The sequence below is a fragment of the Mustela nigripes genome, chromosome 5, assembly GCF_022355385.1.
Source record: "Mustela nigripes isolate SB6536 chromosome 5, MUSNIG.SB6536, whole genome shotgun sequence".
Lineage (NCBI taxonomy): Eukaryota > Metazoa > Chordata > Mammalia > Carnivora > Mustelidae > Mustela > Mustela nigripes.
Window position 1 is genome coordinate 45,691,199 of NC_081561.1, and position 20,905 is coordinate 45,712,103.

General features: G+C 37.4%; 1 protein-coding gene across 2 annotated transcripts in view; it reads left to right on the top strand.

Annotated features, from left to right (window-relative positions):
- The window catches only part of KHDRBS2 (KH RNA binding domain containing, signal transduction associated 2), a 573,828-nt gene that overhangs the window by 378,656 nt on the left and 174,267 nt on the right, over positions 1-20,905 (top strand). For both annotated transcript variants that reach the window (XM_059399029.1, XM_059399028.1), the window contains exons 5-6: positions 6,246-6,373; positions 12,517-12,715. In XM_059399029.1, coding sequence (XP_059255012.1) covers positions 6,246-6,373; positions 12,517-12,715 — 327 coding nt within the window. The remainder of the gene's footprint in view (positions 1-6,245; positions 6,374-12,516; positions 12,716-20,905) is intronic.

Genomic DNA, 20,905 nt, shown 5'->3' on the forward strand with positions numbered 1-20,905 from the left:
ATGGTCCCTCACTGTGCCCCCAGGTAGCCTATCTACACCTGGCATCACCTGGCATCTATAGGCAAGTGAAATAATCTTCCCAATTTGTATGTGGGCATCATGCCATCATAACAGATGGACATGAGTGTATGTAACTGGGAAATTATGCATATACATTAAATATGCAGACTATGAGCATGAGTCCTTTCTAGGAACATCCAAACATCTGTCTGCTCTGAGCTTTTGTGTATATTGTTTACACCATATGCCGTCACAATGGGAGGGCCTTGTCGGAAAGGCAAAAAGGAGCACGCATGAATTTCAGGGAAATTATTTCATAGGGCTAATTTGCCTCATCCTGAGCAAAAGGAACATGTAACAAGTATTGTGAATATCTTTTTTATTATTTCAAGGGGGCGATTTTTAAATTTTGGAGGCAAACAAGCAACATTTTTGGACATTATAGGAAAAATAAAATTAAAATTTGAATCAATCCTAAAAATGTTTTTGTATATGTGTGTGTTATTTAAGCCTTGATAGATTCATTTAAAAGTTCAATGTTTCAATCCCTTCTATCTGAAACAAAGCTGCAGATCAAACCCATCAGCATTTGTAAAGCGCCTTATAACTCATCTTCAAGGCAAAGGGTATTTTTAATGTGTGTATGATTTATTTTTAATGTGTGTATGATTTATTTATTGCTGGTATACCCAAAGCTGTAAAGCATTCTCTATTATTTGAAGTGTAAAATCCCAGTAATTTTGAATCTTATCTAAAATAATATTAAGGTTCATCTGTAAGTATAACTCATTTTCTTCCAGACATTTATTTTCTTCTTTATTTAAAATATGGGTAAGTTTTATTTAAAAAATTCTGTAATATTTCTGTTTCACATACCAGTTAAATGCATAAGATTTTATTTTTATATTTATTATTTTATTATTATTTTATTTATTATAAATAATATGTTTATATCATGTTTGTTAAAATATTGATTTTATTATTTATTTATCTCAAATGACTGGAAATTATTTTTTCCATTTTTGTTCATCCTGAATTGTCATAACTTAACCTTTCTTGGTCCCTTCTGAACTTTTTCACATGCTTAGGGAATTATTTTTCTATCTCTATCTCTTTCTCTCTCAAAGGTCTTTTAATATCAAATAGGAAATAAAAAATACTAAAATAATATAAAATGCAAGTTATAATTACTACTTATAAACTTATATCTTTACTTTTCAGTGAATGTATGTGCTAGCTAATTGAGTGCTAACATTAAAAATGCCATAAAACTACAACCACCCATTCATAGTATAATTATTTTATGACTGCAGAACCTTAGAACTCAGTACCACTCAGATGAACTATGTGGTGATATTTTTTTTTAATAAGATAACATTTATAAGGTAAATTTGGAATATTTTGTTTACTTGTATCTTTAAGGTTCTATATAACTGAAAAAAATGATTTTATATAACTGAAGCATCAGCAAAACATGCCATAATTAAATGTTCAACTGGATATACTATTTTCAGGTAGACTCATGTTCTAGTTATGAAAGATTAATTCAAAATTAGATCTGTGCTTACTGAAGACTGGAAAAAGTGCTATAATATAAAATTACAGATTTAGGGTTTAGAAAATTATATTTATGTTATAAAAATAATCCACAGAATATATTCAGCCTAGAAAATATTTAGTATCAACTATCCTTACCTGTGGGCATTAAAAATGTTCTCTTCCATATTTATTTGCAACATGTAGATGCTTCATTACTATAAATGCAGTGGTGTATATATTTTGAGTGTCTAATTAGAAGAACCTGAGTTTATTAAATGACCTTGTCTTTTAATATTTAATAATCCACATACTGTAGTTAATAAGTTAACTGACATCTTCAGTGATACAAATTTACATTAACAGTATGTTTAGAAAATTTTTATCACTGCATTATTTTACTAATCTCTTATGCAATCTTTGTGCTCATATTCTATTATCACAAATATGTGCGGATGACATTCAGATTTACTCTCCCAACCCAGATCTGAATTTCTAAGATAACCCTTAATGTCACTTTGACATTTTAAACCTTAGGTAATTGAAATCAACTACAAGGGGTGCCAGGATGGCTCAGTTGGTTAAGTGTCTACCTTCAGCTCAGGTCATGATCCCATGGTCTGGGATTGAGTCCTGCATCTGGCTCAAATCTGAATTACCTCTCCCCCTGCCGCTTCCCCACACTGAGCATGCTCTCTCTCTCAAATAAATAAAATCTTTTTTAAAAAGACCAAATACAAATTCTCTACCTCTAAGCCTTTTTTTCCCCCTAATTTCTTCTTTTATCTGGTTAATGTTCTACTTCTAGTCATCTCTACAGTTAAAAATGTCTTTTGTCCCTACCTTTCCCAATCATATCATTCACTTACCAGTAGAAGACTCCTAAATTTTTTTGTGGTTGCCCGTATTCTCTCTCTCTTAACCCACCACACACCAGATTTTCATTCTTGCTGCAGTTTACCTGAGCCAACCACATTGTTCTGGTCTCCTGCCCAAGATATGGCTTGTGTCTGTCCACTCCATGACTCTTTCATATTGTCCTATTAAGTGAACTGTCAAAAAAAATTGCCATTCATTGCCAATCATGGGCAATATGCCATTCATTTTCTTAAAAAATATCAATTACTACCGTTTTTGGTAATCAATAACCGGTTTCATGTTTAATCCGTATCTAACCATTTTTAAGTAAGAGAACAGCAAGTACTACAATTTAATCAGATTATAAGTTCTGTTGAACAAAATAAGCTACACCAGCATTAACGTTAATACATTTATCAAAGCTCTCAGCTTTGTAATCTTAAGAACTTGGTTTTGTCAACACTTTGTATATCCATTGATACCAAATTGGGATTATACACATAAGGATTTTGATAGGGAAAATGTTCTTGTAACAAAAATAAATAAATAAATAAATAAATAAATAAATAAATAAAGGAGCAAAGGAAGACTGGGAAGCCCTCACATCACAATATCTGACCTAAAGGAAAGAGAAGTGGAAAGGCCTAGTCTCTTCTAGTGCAATGACATTAAAACCAAGTTCAGGGGAGCCTGGGTAACTCAGTCAGTTGTGTTCAACTCTTGGCTTCTGCTCAGGTCATGATCTTGGGGTTGTGAGGTTGAGCCCTGTGTCAGGCCCCATGCTTGGTGGGGAGTCTGCTTGAGATTTTCTCCCCTCCCCCAGTTTTTTTCTCCCCCATCTAAAATTAATTAATTAATTAATTTGAAAAAAACTAAAAACACAGCAAGTTCAGTAAGGCAGTCAGAGAATCCTTGAGGCACAGACCGAGGCGTCCCGTGACTCCCCGGAATGGCCCTATTTTAGCATTTTGACTATATCTGGTCATTGACTAGGAGTTGCTCTTAGGGAGCATGGCCTTGAGAGCAAGAAGATTTCAGAACAGAGCAACGGGGATTCCTAGTCAATTACATCTGTAGGTAGAGGCCTGTTCTTTTGACCACCACAACCCTGGAAGATGGTCATTTCTTTAAACAGGATATGTAGCTAGGTTCATAGAAAGATGGTCATTTCTTTAAACAGAATATGTAGCTAGGCTCATAGAAAACTTGATTGTATATCAACAATAGCTGTTTTGCTTACACAAAGAATTAACCCACAGTGTCAGATATTCATGTCAGTAAGATGAAGATTTTCTTCCTGTCAGCATGTTTCCGTCTAGACACTAAATTCCAATCTGCAGATGGATCAGTGAACACCGACTCTGAATAAAGTATTTTAAATAGACATTTCAAACTCTAGTGACACTAGGGTATGACATTAGCTATATTTACCGCCACATGAGGGCTATACCTACCCCAAGAAATGTGTAGCTCACACCTGGACCTACACACCCTCCTTCGGACAGGAAAGGAGAAAGCCTGCTGAAGTAAGCCTCTCCGACTGGTCTCTCGTGTTCCACGCTGGTCAGCCCCCTCTAGATTTGTTAGCTTTTGCATAAAACAAACCACCAGAATGCTGGCTTAATGCTCCCCTTTATTATTCCCATTCTGGGAGCAAGAAGGTGAATTGTTTTTTCAGTCTTCATCCACTTGACTCATGTTGGATGGTCTAGGATGACCTCACTCTCATGTTTGGGAACTCAGATGGGATGGTAAGAGGGAAGGGGTGGCTGGAGCCTCTCTCCACATTGTCTCTCTTTATCCAGAAAGCCAGCATGGGCTTCTTTACCTGGAGGCATATGTCTCAGTGACAAGAAAGGGCAAGTTCCAGAGTATGGAAGCACCTTTCAAGTCTTTGCTTTTGTCACCTGTCTTCTTGTCCAATTGGCTAAGACAAATCACATGGATAATACCAGAGTCAGTGTAATGGGATCTCTCTAAGGTATGGATGCAGGGAGGTCTGATCAAATTGGGAATTATTCTTTCATATTGTCTGATTAATACGTTTGCCCTCCCTGCCCCTTATTTCCTCCCCAGCCTCCTCCTCCCCCTCTTCTTTATGAGTATCCGATACATGAGACGACATCTACATTATTACATTTTCTGATTCTAGCATAAAAGTAGAATTTACATATATTGGATTCATCTCCAATGTCTTAGTTTTTCAATTTCAGGGTTGCCAACAATGAAAATCTATCTTGTTTTACAGTTAATAAGGACCCTGAGAGTTCATGGATCTTCTTCAGATAAGAAAACAAAATGATTCCCCTTACCAATTAGGACTATTACATCAGGAAATTACAGAATTAGTATTTCATTTTAATGGTGGCTGGCCAGTTCACTCAGAAGTAGCAATTCGTCCCCTTCCCTGATCCTAAGGAAATAATAGACATGTTTATTCTTCAGTTTGGTGGTTGCTTGAATGTGAAAATTAAGAAGTAGAAGTGGAATATATATATATATTACAGTGGAAACTGTAATTTTCTACTGTATAGCTCTCTGTCAGCCAAGTGTGCTGAGCCCATTACGAGATGCTGAAGAGGATGAACATGAAAGCAACATGTTAAAAATAAGAAGATAAATACTTTGGAGTGACTAGTACTTCTGCTTGTAATCAAGGCAATTTTTGGAGCATGACGTAAAGCTGTGCATTAGAAATCCTTGTAGGCTGAATGCATCCCTGCCTTTTTCTGAACAGAAGTGGGTGGGTAAAGATACAAAGTATTTAGTTAATATTACTGTAACACATACATGCTGAGCTAAACCGACAACATTGGTAAGAGGATATATTTGTGTTTGGGGGCACACAACTGGGCTTCAAACATCATTTCTGTCAGCCTTCCCTTTACAGATATTTCTAGTGTCCACTTCTAGGCCTTTCTTCAGCACTAGCAAATCCACTACCATGATTTCACTTAAACATATATTTAGAAAAAGAATTTAATCAGTGGCCATTTGGTAAAAATAACCAATTATTCAATTTTGTACTATTCAAGCAGGGGTATTGTATGGGGGGTGTGGGGGTGTGTGTTAATAAAAGGAGAGACAAGTAAGACTGATACTTGTTTTTTAAAGAGTATTCATTGTTAGGGACTCCAATCATTTCTTTGGGCCCATTAAAATGATGGACATATTTCCACACTGATGAAAGATAAAGTCCCTTTGACTTTGACTGAATCTCTGGTTGTTGCTGTGAAATTTGCCTTTCGCTGTGGCTATCTTTCCATCATCCCAATGCTAGAACGCCAGAAATCCCTTATTTTTAAGTATTGTCCGTCAGGTTGTTTGGTTGGATCATGCAGCTTTTCAGTTGTATGAAACTTTGCTCTGTGGTTTGTCTTTCTTTATGATTTTAACACAGCGTCTGCTCTGGGCCTTGAGACCACCCCTTTTTGGTTTATGCATCAGGAGGTGTTTGAGACTCATGCAGCCATCACAGTTTACACATACCATCCGAGGAGAGCTGTTTTTCAGTATTCCTTATGCTAATCACCCCTTTGGTATATTCCACGATTTTGTTCTGTATTGCTGTCTTTCCTTTTCTGGCTAATACATCAAGTGATATCCCAGCACATTTCATCTGATTTCCTGCTGAGTACTTCCTTGATAAAAGAAGCAACTTCAATTTCTCTATATAAAAATAGGAATTTAAAGTATATACACTTTCTACATCACTTTAGATTTTCATATACAAGACTCCAGAAAATGGATGAAAAATGTCCTTTTGTATTGTTTTTGTTCAGCTCTAAGAACCCCCCATTCCCCATTTTAACTCATCAGGTCCTGTTTTTTTTTTGTTTTTGTTTCTCTAGGACTACAATGATGAGATTCGTCAGGAACAGCTACGTGAATTATCTTACTTAAATGGCTCAGAGGACTCTGGTCGTGGCAGAGGCATTAGAGGCAGAGGGATCAGAATAGCTCCCACAACCCCTTCAAGGTACATTAGCTCTTACTTGAAATAAATTAACAGCAAACACGGATGTCAAGCCTTTGCCGACCTGCCCAGTGCCATGGTCACAGGTAGGAATAAACAACAGTGGCCACCACAATAAAAACCATGACAGTGGATGCTTATATAATGCATAAGCACTTTCATAAATTAACTCCCCAAGCCTTCCATACCAGGCTTAAGTATCATTCACAGGTGACAGATTGAGGTACAGAAAGGTGTAAAGAATTTGCCCAAAGTTTCATAAGTGGTCTGACTCTAAAATTTCCAGGTAGGGCTCTTAACAACTATCCCAAGAAAATAAGAGGCATAAACCTGAGACTTTCTTCTTTGTGGTTCTGTGCTCAGGATTAGAGCATGCAGATGATACAATTCTTTGCCTTTTTTGAACCAGGATGATCTTGCATGAAGAGAAAGTTAAAAATGTGTCTGTGCCTTAAGTGGCCCTTGAATTGATAGTCTTTCTGGATAGGTAGAGAGACAGGGATGAGGAGCTAGGAAGATAGATGTTTAGATAGATAGGGAGAAAATATCTGCGCCACTAGTCCAGAAAGGCATACTTCTTATATGGCTGATGGTAAGAGTATTGAAAATTCAGGTACATTTGACTTTGGAATGCCTTTGGTCAGCAGAGAGGATTTTATTTGATATTATTCACTTCACACACACACACACACACACACACAAAATTGGGATCTTTCTGCACCAGAATTTGTTTTGTATGATTCTGAATTACTCCAGCTTTCAATAGAAAGCATTGGTTTGTGAAGAGGTAAAGCAAAAAATACTCATAGCCTTCACACTAACTGTGTAATTCAGTCATTCTCTCTACCCTGTTAGAGTTGGCCTTCAAATCTTTCAAGGATATAGATCTAGAATATTATTTCATACACTGCATAGAAATCATCATTAGATATTTTAGGATACTTTGCTGATTCAATTTATTTAATAAATTATGCCCCAAATATTGTCAGCCACCAGTGTCAAAAATCAGTTTTAACATTTAAATCATAAACTTTTCCATTTTGCAGTTAATCAGAAAAAAAATGATAAATATCCAAGTAAAATATAAGGCAATGGCTATTTAAAAATAAAATGTGTCAATTCTGAAAATTACATTTAACTAAAGGAAAACTTCTTAAAATTATTACATTTTTATCCCCAAAGATGAACATAAGTGCTCTCTAATGCTAATTAGCTAATTATTGCTAAAAATTAATGTGACATAACTTTTTTTATGGACATACTTTTATGGAATCAGTCTTTTATAAAATCTTGTACATTTCTAAGCTCATCATGATGGGTTGTGAAATGATATCATTACAGGTAATCTTAAATTGATTAAATCATGTGCCTTAAATAATGGAACTGTCACTTTTGTAATTCCCAAAATGCCAAAATTTATATGGTGTAACCTAGTATATATTGAGATTTATATAGTGTAACCTAATATATATTTAGAAAGTCTACAGATGGGGAACAAGTTTTTTCTATTATATATTCCTTGAAATTAGGACCATTTCTTAAAAAATACATTAACTAACTTTTGAGATTATAAATTCGTATTAATATATTTTATTTTGTTATTGATGCTCCTTAATGTATCATTATGTTTCAGAATTTCAGCAGACCATATAAGATTCAATTTCAGTACAGTTTCATTCTAAAATATTAATATTTATGGTTTAATAAAGAATAGTGCATTGTGGTCTAGTTTTTTAAGTGTGCTAGAAAAAAAGTGTTTGAAAGTTTTGCTTTTTAAGAACACATATATCATACAAATCTGATACTACCTAATGTTGCAATTTAAACCTCACTTCAATGCTATATTGATATCATTAATATATTAACGTTAATGAAAGTAAATGGACCAGAATTCTGCTGTCTTCTATTTCAAACCACATGATGGAAAGTATCTACAGTTAAAAAAGAATAAGGAAACAGCTTTACAAAACAGAAGATCATATTGATTAGGAAGCTCTTGAAAACATGAGTTAATGGAAGCTAATTTGTATATGCTTAGGAAATTATGACTTTATTAAGTCATTCAATTACACTTATATAAGAATGGTGTCTGGGATATTTGAAAACTATAATAATTTATTGGAAATATATTTAATTAAAGAAATTTTCATTTCAATAAATATAGGTATAAAAACTAATCTTCCAGTAATTGTGCATACCACAGAACAAAGCATTATGTCTATATATTATAATAATTTATAGTACATAATTGAAGAATTAGGATATTTGACATCTCTGACACACATTATCACTATATATTGATTGAGAGCAAACTGAGGAAAATAAAACATTAGGGACGGATTTTGGAGGCTTTTGTTTACTACGATGAGAATTAATACATAGCACTAATGCAGTTTGTGAAAGACGGGGAGTAGTCATACTTGTTTCTAAGGAAGACTATTCAGTCTTCACTGTAAGTGAGAGAGAAGAATTAAAGCACTCAAAGAGAGACAAACAGAAAGACACTGACTTATGGCAGGGAAGCCAGTAAGAAGACGCTATTATCCAAGACAGAAATGAACTCCTTGGACTGTAGAGATATAGGACTAGCTTAGAGATTAGAATTTATAGGAATTAGTGCCCAATTAGATGTCGGAGAAGAAAAAATATTTGGCCCACGACAAGGATAACTCTCTGATGTCTAACCTAGTTAGGGATGAATGATATCATCCACTAAGATTAGGTGGAGAACCAATTTAAACAAAGAATAAAATTATTCCTATAATTAATTCAAGGACTGTGGATTGCTCGTGTGACCTTAGCAGGTGACTTGTACCTTCTGTGTAACTTGATACTCAACCTTTAAAGTATCTCAGGAATAGCTACATAACAACGTCATCAAGGTTTTAAAATTAGATAATACATATAAGGCAGTGGTTCCCAAACTGATCTGCACACAAATCCTTGAGAGATTCCTGCCGTTTGAGATTGTGATTTAATTGGCCTGGTCTGGAATTTAGAGTTTTCACAGTCTTCGGGAGATTCTAAATATTTCATATGCCTCAGTTTAACTTTTTTTTTTATGATTTTATTTGTTTATTTGACAGAGAGAAATCACAAGTAGATGGAGAGGCAGGCAGAGAGAGAGAGAGGGAAGCAGGCTCCCTGCTGAGCAGAGAGCCCGATGCGGGGACTCAGATTCCAGGACCCTGAGATCATGACCTGAGCCGAAGGTAGCAGCTTAAACCACTGAGCCACCCAGGCGCCCCCTTCAGGAGATTCTAATAGACCCTTGAAAGAACCTCCAATATGAGACATATAATCCAGGGTATGGCATGTGTTAGAAAGGAAACAGGTAATAGTCATCATTAGTGTTAGAGAATGCAAGAGTCCAAAGAAGGTGTTTTCCAGCTAGTTATCAATGCACAGTGACATATGTAATAAGTGCAGTGGAATGGGGACTGTTTGGGTTTGGAAACAGGTAGGTTACTGGTAATCTCAGTCAAGATAATTTTCAACAAAGTGGGTAGGCAATAACTAGATTGTATTCAAAGACTTTCAAGAAATCAGAAAAATGAAGGATACTGTAGTGTAGATTCATCCAGGAATGGTATCCTAAAATAGGTGACGTGAGACTTCAGCTGAATCGGAGAAGACAGATGTGAGATTAAAATTCAAAGGAAAGGAAACAGCCTGTAAGAGGTGTTGAGTCAGATTCAGGAGACAGGTTTCTAGGGTTGTGTCTGGGACATAACTGAGGGAGGAATAGGGTGAGAAATTACATTTGTGTGAGCATCATTTTCTTTTTATTTTACTTTTATTTTTATTTATTTATTTTTTAGAATGAGAGCTTGAGTGGGGAGAGGGGCAGAAGGAGAAGGGAGAGAGAGAATCTCAAGAACACCCCCTGCTGAGCACAAAGCCCCACATGGGACTCAATCTTATGAACCTGAGATCATGATCTGAGCCAAAATTATGAGTCTGTGCTCAACTTACTGAGCCACCCGGGGGCCCTGAGCATCCTATAATTTTAAAGCAGGAAGAATTGTTACAGATTCAGAGATTCGATTTTACCCATTAGGGAAAAAAAAAAAAAATCCACCTTAAGCCTCGGGAGTTAATTATACGACTTACTTACCTCTGATTATTCAGTGGGATAGACAGCACTTGTGAATGTAGTGTAGATATAATTTACTACCCACACCTGGGCACTTCTGAGAGTGTTAAAATGCTCAACTGAACGGGAAGCTAGGACAACAGTTGTAAATCAGAACTGTTCTAGGCAAACCTGGACATATGCTCACCCTACTTAGGAGGAAACAGAGAGAAGCTTGGAGACCCAGTGAAGGTAAAATTGGTCTTTACATCCTTTTTCACAGATGTGTTTTATATTATCATGGTAATATAGTATAGTGTATTCTCAGCTACTGCTGTATTTGAAATGGGCACTGAGCCTTCTGGGTCCTTCATATTTCACCTTCCCCAATCCAGGAGAACATTCTCGGTACATTAGACTTACAATAAATTGTTTGATAATTTCTCTATTCATCAGCTCTATAATCTATTTAAAACTTTTAAGGACTCTACCAGCATTCTTACCGTCCGCTCACAAAAGCTCATTTTCCGCAAGCAAGAAGGAGCCAGCTGACTGCTATTCATAGCTGAATGCAAAGCCTCCATCCCCCGTCCGTGGGCACAGCCAAACAGTGTGATTGTTGACATCCCCAGGATCATCATTTTCCCCAAAGCTTTAGTGTTCCCGCTGAAAGCAGTGCTTTCTGGAGGCCAGCCTTTCAGACATAATAAAAAGTGAAATAACCATGCTTTTGCCCAAAGACTTCAAACACTCAACCTTTCCAAAGGCCTTGGAAAACCATAAAAGTTGGCTGCAACCATTTGATCTTAGGCTTTTAATACAAGTTACTTGTGTGTCAAGCACCGTAGTACAGAGCATTCAGTCTACTCTTTTATCTCAGAACCCTGACGTATTTCACTAACACCGTAGTTACCATAGGCAAACAAATTATATTAGTGACTGTACCAGTTCAGGGGGTCGTATGCCCGATGACAAATCAGTGACAGTGAGTTGTGGTTTTAACGACCTCAAGCTTCAGCTACTAGAATAAGCAGAATGATATCACCGTGCTTCAAGTTCCACGTTTTATTAAAGTGTGAAAGTGCAGTCAGATGTTTTTTTTTTTTCCTTTGTAAATACAACATTGCACCTCACTGTCAATTACCTCCAGAGTGGAGGAGACATTGACATTCAGCAGTTCAGTTTCGTGGATGGTCCAACGGGTCATGCAGGTTTCCCCTGCTATCCAGCATGCCTGTGAGACCTTTCATAAGCTGAAATGGCATAAAGCAAAGAAGCAATTACCATTAATTTATATGGAAATTTTTTTGAGTGTTCCCAGACCCCTGAAAAATAACCTCTCAGGCTTTTCTGGTACCTTAGGACACATCCTGGTAATGGATACACAAAATAAATGAAGATAAAGCACAGATATTCACACTGTTCAAAGCTCTGAGGGCTTGGTATGGAGATGCTAAGTGTAGTTCTTGGGGAAGGAGCTTGGTGGAGACACTCTGGCTGCTTAGGGTACATGCTACCTCTGTACTGACTTGCTACAAAAAGAAAATGCTCAACACTATTTTTACTTTTCATCTTTTTTCATAAAAGTGGAAATCATCTTCTGATTTCTTTCAGTTAGCGAAAACAGGTGCCAATGTACGTCTTTTGTAAAAGCAAACTTGGCATACGGTGAACTTTTAAAAAGCAGGAAATACTTTGTGGGTTAGCTGAAGCTCTGATATGGGTCTGCTTGGAAAAACTGGAATAAAATGAGAGTGGGTTGGTTTGTGTTCATTTTTTTCCCATTTTATATTAAAGCATTTTGCATGAGTTTCATTATGAGAAGTTATAGCCAACATTTACAAAATTTATTCTACCGTAGAGATCAAAATACTTTATACCCTAAAGAAACTCAATTACACACACACACACACACATGCACGCACGCACACACACACACACCCGGGAGCACTCATGCATACAGATAAATTTGGTTTTCTTCCTATCATATGGCGATAAGATGGGCATGCTATGTTTTAGTCTCTTTGTCTCATCCCTGATTTCTCATCTATACATGACCTGTTTCTCCTAGGGGCCGTGGGGGTGCCATTCCTCCCCCGCCACCACCTGGACGAGGTGTACTCACCCCTCGAGGGGCTACTGTGACTCGCGGAGCTCTTCCAGTGCCCCCTGTAGCAAGAGGAGTCCCAACCCCACGAGCCCGGGGGGCACCGACAGTGCCAGGATATAGGGCACCCCCTCCTCCAGCCCATGAAGCTTATGAAGAATATGTAAGTACCCTTGAGAAATCAGTGGGTGGGAAGAGTTCAGCTGGTTGGGTAATAGGTTAACCCTCAGAGACACTCAATACAGAGAGTCACAGAAAACAAAGGTCATTTGCAACAAAATTTAAGCAGCGCATTTAAAGGAGAGCATTTTGAGAAAACTTTTATTTTCCAGGTGCCATGATTGTTGGTGCCAGTTAAACAGTTTGCATTTTAAGAGTCAAACTATCCTGAGGTTTTCTTATTCTTTAGAAGATCATTTTTCAAAATGGATATAATTATGAATATAATGTAAATTGTCATATACTCAGAAGTTTCTTCTAGGACATGTTAAAGATGAGCATGAAAATCACTCAGAAGCATTTGACAGATACAATATAATTGCCTTGTAAACTTTGGTAAGAATGTAAGATCACGCGACTGGTCTTTCATTTAAATATCCTTGCTCTCTCTTTCACCATATGAAATATATGGGATTGGCAGATGTGAAGAATTCAAAAAATATAGAATGAGCAGAAGGAATGAGGTGTCTATAGGCATTCCCCTCCCTTCCCATCCACTGGGTCACGATATACACCCTTTGACCTTTCATCCAGGTTGTTAATATTCCACTGGTCACATGTATTCTAGTCCTGGTGACTAGAATATTGTGAAAATTATAAAAAGGGACAGGTTCTTAATCACTTGTGTAACCATAGTAAATCTACTGTAAATGTTAAAGTTAATTGACGCAAGCCAGTCATCATCTTATGAAATAGATTCATTTTACCTTTAAACTTTCGAGCAAGCTCATCCCTGGTCTGGGTGTTTATTTCATTGAACCGTGCACAGACATGCTGTCTTCTTAAATGTCCTCTGTGAGTGGTTACTCATTAAACATAAACTCTTAAATAATAATAAAAAAAACCAACAACATAAACTCTTCAAGGACAGTTACCATCACATGCTAGACACTCAAAACATATAAATGTTTAATGAACTGGTTAATAACAAAGTAAAATATATTCTAAAACAAAGTGAACATTATCGATAGGTGTCACTAAAAAATGTATTAGTGCTTGGAATATGTTAGTATTTAGAAATAACGTTATTGCTTAATATGGAACATTGACTCTATTTGCAAGAGTGAGAAAAATTAAGTTTAGAAATCCATTTCTACTGGAAAAGAAGAAATACATTCATCTAAAGTATGTTTTATGCCAAAAAAAAGTCTTTTATACGGTATCAGGTATCAATATTTAAAATCTTTCGACAATCTTAAAATTGCAAAATTGGAAACAAAATGTATTCTACCCTGTGAACAAGACTACAAGACAGGAAACACAGAGCCTAGTCTTGATTCTGCCATCTCTTTCCTGAGATATGTAATGTATGAAATACGAACTTGTTAAATGAGTGAACTAAACATCCACAACAGGGATGATGAGGTTTGGGGGGTTTCTTTTCTTTTCTTTTTTTTTTTTTTTTTTTTTCAAGTCTCCAAGAAACCTTCTACCTCTGCCATCTTTATGTATATTGCTACTCTGGTGTGTTTTTATCTTCCAAATAGAAGTTTAAATAGTCAGATCTTACTTCAAAAACTTAAAGAGAGAGAAAACTTTTTTCAGTTAATTGTGGTCAACACTGTTATTAACCAGAAAATGTATAGGGCATGTGAAATTTACAGGGCACTGTGAAAGAGAATAAGATTGGCAAAACATTGTAGCTTTGGTATAGCTAAGAAAACGCTGTAGCCTTCCATGTGCATTCCAATTTATAGTCAGATAAATCACTGGAATGCAGACCCAGTAAGAGTAAGCTACAAAAGCATAAAGAGTCTATAGCAACATGAATGAGAAAGTTTATATTCTCAATGGAAATCTAGGAGGAGGGTAGTTCTTAGAGTAAGGAAAGGAAACTATGTAAAGTCATATAATCTGAATTTTTTACTTAGATATTTGGGAAGTATCCAGTCCCTTTTATTTATTCACCCAATCATTGACTGAGCCTCGCTCTTATTGTAGGCACTGTCCTGAAAGTCCTGGAGATGTAGCTGTGAACAAAACAGACCAAACAGCTGCTTCCTTAAAGTTCACATTTTAGCGGGAGGAGAGCAAACACATGTCACTGAGTGAACCAAGTAATGCCAGGTAGACATAAATGCTCTGGGGTTAAGTGGGATGCCACTACTGTACCATGGGCTGTCGGGGAAGGTCTCTGTGCTGGCAAGACTTGAACAATTGCATCACGAAGCGAAGGTCCAGTCTCAGGGGCTGCCTCCATAAAAGGCATCACTGGTAAAGGAAACAAGGAGTACAGATACCGTGAAATGGAACCTGCTTGGAATATTTGGGGAAAGCAAGGAGGATGTTACAGCTGGAACAGGATGTGTGAGGCAGAGGTGGTAGATGAGATAAGGTCAGGGGATGGACAGGACTGTGGGGCAGGAGAGTGACATGATCAGATTTATGTTTGAAGAGGTTTATTCTGCGGACATCTGGAGAACAGAATATGGGGTGGGCACAGAGTAGAAACAGAGATGGGCAAGTGACTTTTTGCAGTCATTCCGCATGGACAGAATAATGGCTTGGAGGGGATGAGAAGAGATCGGAGTCTGAGAGCACTGGGAAAATGGTCTGTTAGGATTGGATGATGGGCTGGATGTAAAACTTGCGAAAAAAGAAACGAAATGAAATCTTTGTGAAGTTTCTGTGAAGTGCAGGTTACACTGAACCTTGAACTGAACAAGTGGGTTAAATCGAGGGGTCCTTTATTGAAATGAGGAGCGCCAGAGAGGGAAGGGGAAAATCTAGCCTGAGGGAACGTCAGTTGCGTTGCTGGAGGGAAGGGACCTGACCTGAGAGACACAGAGCTGCATCCCGAGGTTTGCATTCTCACCACGTCACTTGCTCTGTCATTTGTAAATACTCGGAGGCTTGGATTTCCCTTTCTACAGGAAAGGGGAAATGTGTTCATCTAACGTATGTTTTATACAGTATCAGGTATCAGTATTTAAAATCTTTAGACAATCTTAAAATTGCAAAATGAGAAACAATAAATATACTCTCCCCCATAAACAACCCTCAGGTCAGGAAACCCAGAGCCTAGTCTTCTGCCATCTCTTTCCTGAAACCTAGTAGTTATGACATAAGTACCTATTGAATGAATGAATTAAAAGTTCACAACAGTGTGTGTGTGGGGTGGGGGGGCTGCTTCATATGAATAGAGAGTCATGAAATCCAGTAATAGCAATGTCATCAGGCCTAAAGAAATGTCTAGAACAAAGAACCAGAAAATTTTCAAGAATCTTATATCTCATGTCTGTTCTTTGCATATATGTTTCTTCTTTTAATTTAAATTCAATTAGCCAACATATAGTACACCATTAGTTACAATGTAGTGTTCAATGATTGATCAGTTGTGTGTAACACCCAGTGCTTGTCACATCACGTGCATCTGATTTTATTCACTTAATCTACATACTGAATTTGCTGCCGTCTCTGATCAATGTTTGTCCATCCTAGGTCTGCCATATTCGTGACCAGTCCTTGTCACCTACAGATACTGACTGGTTTGTCCGTCTCTCAGTCCTAGTCTAGATCCCCAGCGAAGGAATGATGTTTACCCAGGCTTGTCAAGTGTCCAACACTAGTCAGTCAGCTATGACTAGAGAACAGTTTCTGGAAATTAAGTCTAGGATCTACTACTTCCCAGCCACCAGTGGCAAGAATAGGGTAAAGGTCAAGTTCATACAATATAAACATGTTTACTGGGAGCCCAACTCCAGGGAGAATAAGAGGAGATTCTTTCTCTAGTTTCCAGAGAAAGAGAAAGTATTATGAACTTGGCAGATATCCTGAAATATATCTCCATTATCTTAGTCTTAGTAATAGGAAAAGGTAGATAACTTTTCTTCAAAAACCCCTTTATGCCATGTTTCATTAAAACCTGTCATGTGTCATATTTTAATTTTTTCCCTATAAACAGTGAGTATGTACAGAGTTTAATGCATGGCTGGTAAGCTGCTGACAGCAATCTTTAAGGTCTCAGGGCCAAGCTCAGATTAACACTCAAGAGCTGCTCCTCTCTGCTCTAATTTTAAACTATTGATTCCTCTGTAAGGGGTAGGAAAAACAAAAGTTTAAGTGTCTCGGTAACAAAATAATAGCACCATGCTGAGTTGATGGTAAAAATCTCCAAGGAGTTCTTAACTTTCAGATAAAATTTCTTAGAAAAGGTTCCCTTTATTATACATGACACTGGGAGCCAATTCTCTTTTCAGACTTTTCTTTCTCCCCTGCTGGGTCCCAGCACTAAATTTCTGACCACACAGAATGTATAGATGTGATCAAATCCACTCCTTGCAGCTTGCTTGACAAGCAACAGCTTACAGTAAATGAGATTGCTGTTTAAAGCCACCATTCGTGTTAGTGGAGTTTTAAAGAATGTGAATTTGTGTCTCATGGTTGCACATCCTAATCCAGACTTTAAATATTTTAAAGTTTCTTTTCACTGACTTCCTACTAAGAGGTACATTTAAATTTTACAGATCCGTCATTGTGATTAAAGTAGGTGTCCGGACTTGAAGAGTAGAGTTCAGAAAATCTCCTACATGACAAAATATGAAGCTGATCAGCTCTCTCAGTGGATAATACGTTAAGAGAGGGTAAACCGAAACATGAATTTTTGAGTACCTACCAGGTTCCAGGCACTATATTAGTTCACTTAATCTCTTAATAAATGACGACCAGTTGTTCATGAGCTATTTTAGTAGATGGGGAAAGTAACGTTTGATATTGAGACTTGCGTGCCGTTTCCGGTCTCCAGATCTCTGGATCTCTGTCATCATAAGCTTGCCTCACAGAGAAGTCACATGCAGGAATACAAACCATTTGTGCTCCACACCTCCCATCCAGACCAAACATGACATCTAGTCAGTGTTTGAATCTCCTCAGCCATATTTAGGACATCCCCCATCCCTACAGGACTATCTCTGACTATGGAAAACTCAGTATCTTCAGAAACTAGGCGCTGGAAATATAAAAGCTGTGGTTAAAAAGACCTGTACTCTGAAAAGCATGCCATCTAGTGGGAGAGAGAGTTAGTTTAACGATTAACATGTCCTATGAGATTGCTATATAGGACTCTTACTTTACTCTCCCTTGTACTGCAAGTAATTTTTGCTCTTCTCTCACAAGATTTAATTAAGCATCCTAAAGGAAGAAAGTATTTCTTAAATTTATTTTATGTTTGCAGTTCTAATAGTAAAGTGTTTAGGGATAGCAATTGAATTGAACCTTCTTATAATATTGTTGGAAAGATGTTATAGCTGTGCACACTTAAGTACACATGCATGTTTTATATAAATATTAAACGAATAGCATATATTAAGTGTCAAAGAGAGACCACACTTGCTTCCAGTAGAGGGAGTTATCACCATGGCATTGGATGTTTTAGAAAACTTCTAACACAGCAAGGAAGATGGCAAGAGCAGACCAAGATGAGCAAGTAGAGCTTTGACAAGTAGAGAGAAGAGGTAGGAAGCTCCATGCAGAAAAGAATGATAAGGGGGAAGGCTAGAAGAGGGACCTTTCAAATCAAGTCTGAAGAATCCGAGAGAATGGTTTGGGGAAATAGAATCCATTTAAGATAGCCATAGACATAATATAGGCTGACCTCAAAGGCTGAGGGTCTAGCGTTACCCACTGTAATTAAAGGCTACCTAAAGATTTATGAGCAGAAGATAAAGATTTGGGGGAGTTTTATAATTCTCAATTGTTCCTAATTCTCAATTATTATGGTGGGTTGGAGAACAGTTAAGAAAGAGGAGATATTTAGGCAATCAACAACAATGAGGCTTAATGAGATGTGACCTTGACTTATGTAAGCATAAGAACGGGATTGGAAGTATCCAGGCCAAACACTGAAAATGGAAACAGTAGGGTTTAAGACAAGAACCATGAGAGACTATGGACTCTAAAAAACAATCTGAGGGGTTTGAATTGGCAGGGTGGGGGGGTGGGGAGGAGGTCGGGGTACCAGGTGCTGGGTATTAGAGAGGGCACGGATTGCATGGAGCACTGGGTGTGGTGCAAAAATAATGAATACTGTTATGCCAAAATTAAATAAAAAATAAATTAATTAAAAAAAAAAAAGAAGTTATGAAAGGAATCGGAAGGACAAGGCAAGGCTCACACCAAGGTTTGCTGTAGGAGGGATGAGGGTGGGACAGAAGGGAGGGCTGGAGTGGGGAGGGCCAGGCAGTGAACATGGACTTTGAAGCTGAAGAAACTCCTTTCCAAGGCTTACCCAGGTGCTCACAGGGTCGTGTCTCTGAGTTCCAGAAATAAATTCTTTCACCTGCTGTAAGTTGCGATCACTTCCTGACCTGTCACACTTGCCTTCGGTTGAGGTGATGTTAGCAGACAAGGCCATTTGTGAAATCATGGTACGTGGAGTTCATTTACTTTCAGTGTAGTTGGATATTTTATTTGTGTGATTAGGTATGGCTAGCGCTCTGTTACAGAAATGATTCCAGGAATACTCTTCCCGTCTCCCCTGGTGTCATGATACACAAGTCTTCATGGACACAGTTCTCACTGTTATTTAAACTGGGGACTCAGACACTGGTGCTGAAAATACGTGCTTAGTGGTAGAGAAACATGGTTCGAATTGTATGGGGCCAGAAATATTCTGTCAAAAACTCTTCCATATCATGACGACAGATCTGAGGGAAACTTGATAGAGGCTTCCCCTAACTTGACAGTAATCCTCATAGTCTAGAATGTAACCACTAATGAGTTGTGAAACCAAAAGAAACTTTCCAAATTATCGATTATAACAAAGATTTTGTCAACCAGGCTAGAGGAAAAAAACTGAATTTCCTCTTCTCTCTACAGAAAATATGATAAAGTCATTGTCATAGTAAAGGTGATAAAAAATTATGCCTTCAAAAAATAGGAAAAATAATCTAGGGGTAGGTATATTAGGCAACTAGTTAATAAAAATACTGGACCATTTTCTGGATTTTGTGATGTTTGTATTTTCAGTTTTTAAAAATTTTCTAATTAGTTGTGATTGCTTTTGTCATTCAAAATATTCACTTTCATGCCAAATACATATTCATAATTTTGTAACCTTTTTTTAAAGATAGAATGCAAAATTGTATATCTTTAGGACCCACAAACTCTTGGTCTGGTCCCCATAGAAGAAAATAATGGCAACATTTATTAGGAAAGTGGATGATAAATGTAGGGCTGGAGGGGTGGGGTGGGGTATTGTTTAAAGAAAAAAACGGGACTGTGTAACCTTAGTTTCTTTCTAGGACTGAAAGTCTGTTTGGCTGCACTTTGCCGTGGCTGTGTTGGTAGTGTTGATAAGGATGTTGCTCCTTTATTATTATTATTTTTAAAGATTTTATTCATTTATTTGACAGAGAGGGAGACAGCAGGAGAGGGGAACACAGCAGGGGGAGTGGAAGAGGGATAAACGGGCTTCCCTCTGAGCAGGGAGCCCGATGTAGGACTAAATCCCAGGACCCCGGGATCATGACCTGAGCTGAAGGCAGATGCTTAACAACTGAGCCGCCCAGGTGCCGTGAGATACTCTCTTTTTAACAAAGATTTCATAGGAGAATTAAATGTGCAGATAAATGCACACAATTTCCAGAAGTGTCCATCAGACCATCACTCCCTATAAAAATATACTGACAACACAAATATTTGCTTAAACACTCTTTTGTAGCCTCTATGTTGGTGTAGCATAAAGACCAAAAACAAAACCCTCAGGTACACAAAATGGTTCCCTGTTTCCAAAGATGTAAGTCCAGTTAATTTTTAAATTACCTTGAATTTTTTCCAACAGTTAATACCCAGATACCAAAATGGTATATGGGGATACAACAAAGCAAGAAGCAATGTCAGTTCAGTGCTACATGAGAAATTTGTCTGCGTATAATCAATCATGTTAACCTAATTTATAAAATTCATTTTGACAAACTTTTGAAAAGCTTTTCTTTCCATCAGTCTTAACTAAGCCTATCAGCATGCAAGCCCGTCTATCATCTGATTACAACTCTGAGGCATCCTTCCATTAACAATGAGAGAACTAGAAAATTCACTGGTAAATCAATAGTCCTTAAAATTTCCATAAATGAGTTCAGGCTGCCAACCTCCAATTTCATGTGTATGGAACATTTTTTGACAGGAGAGGGAAATA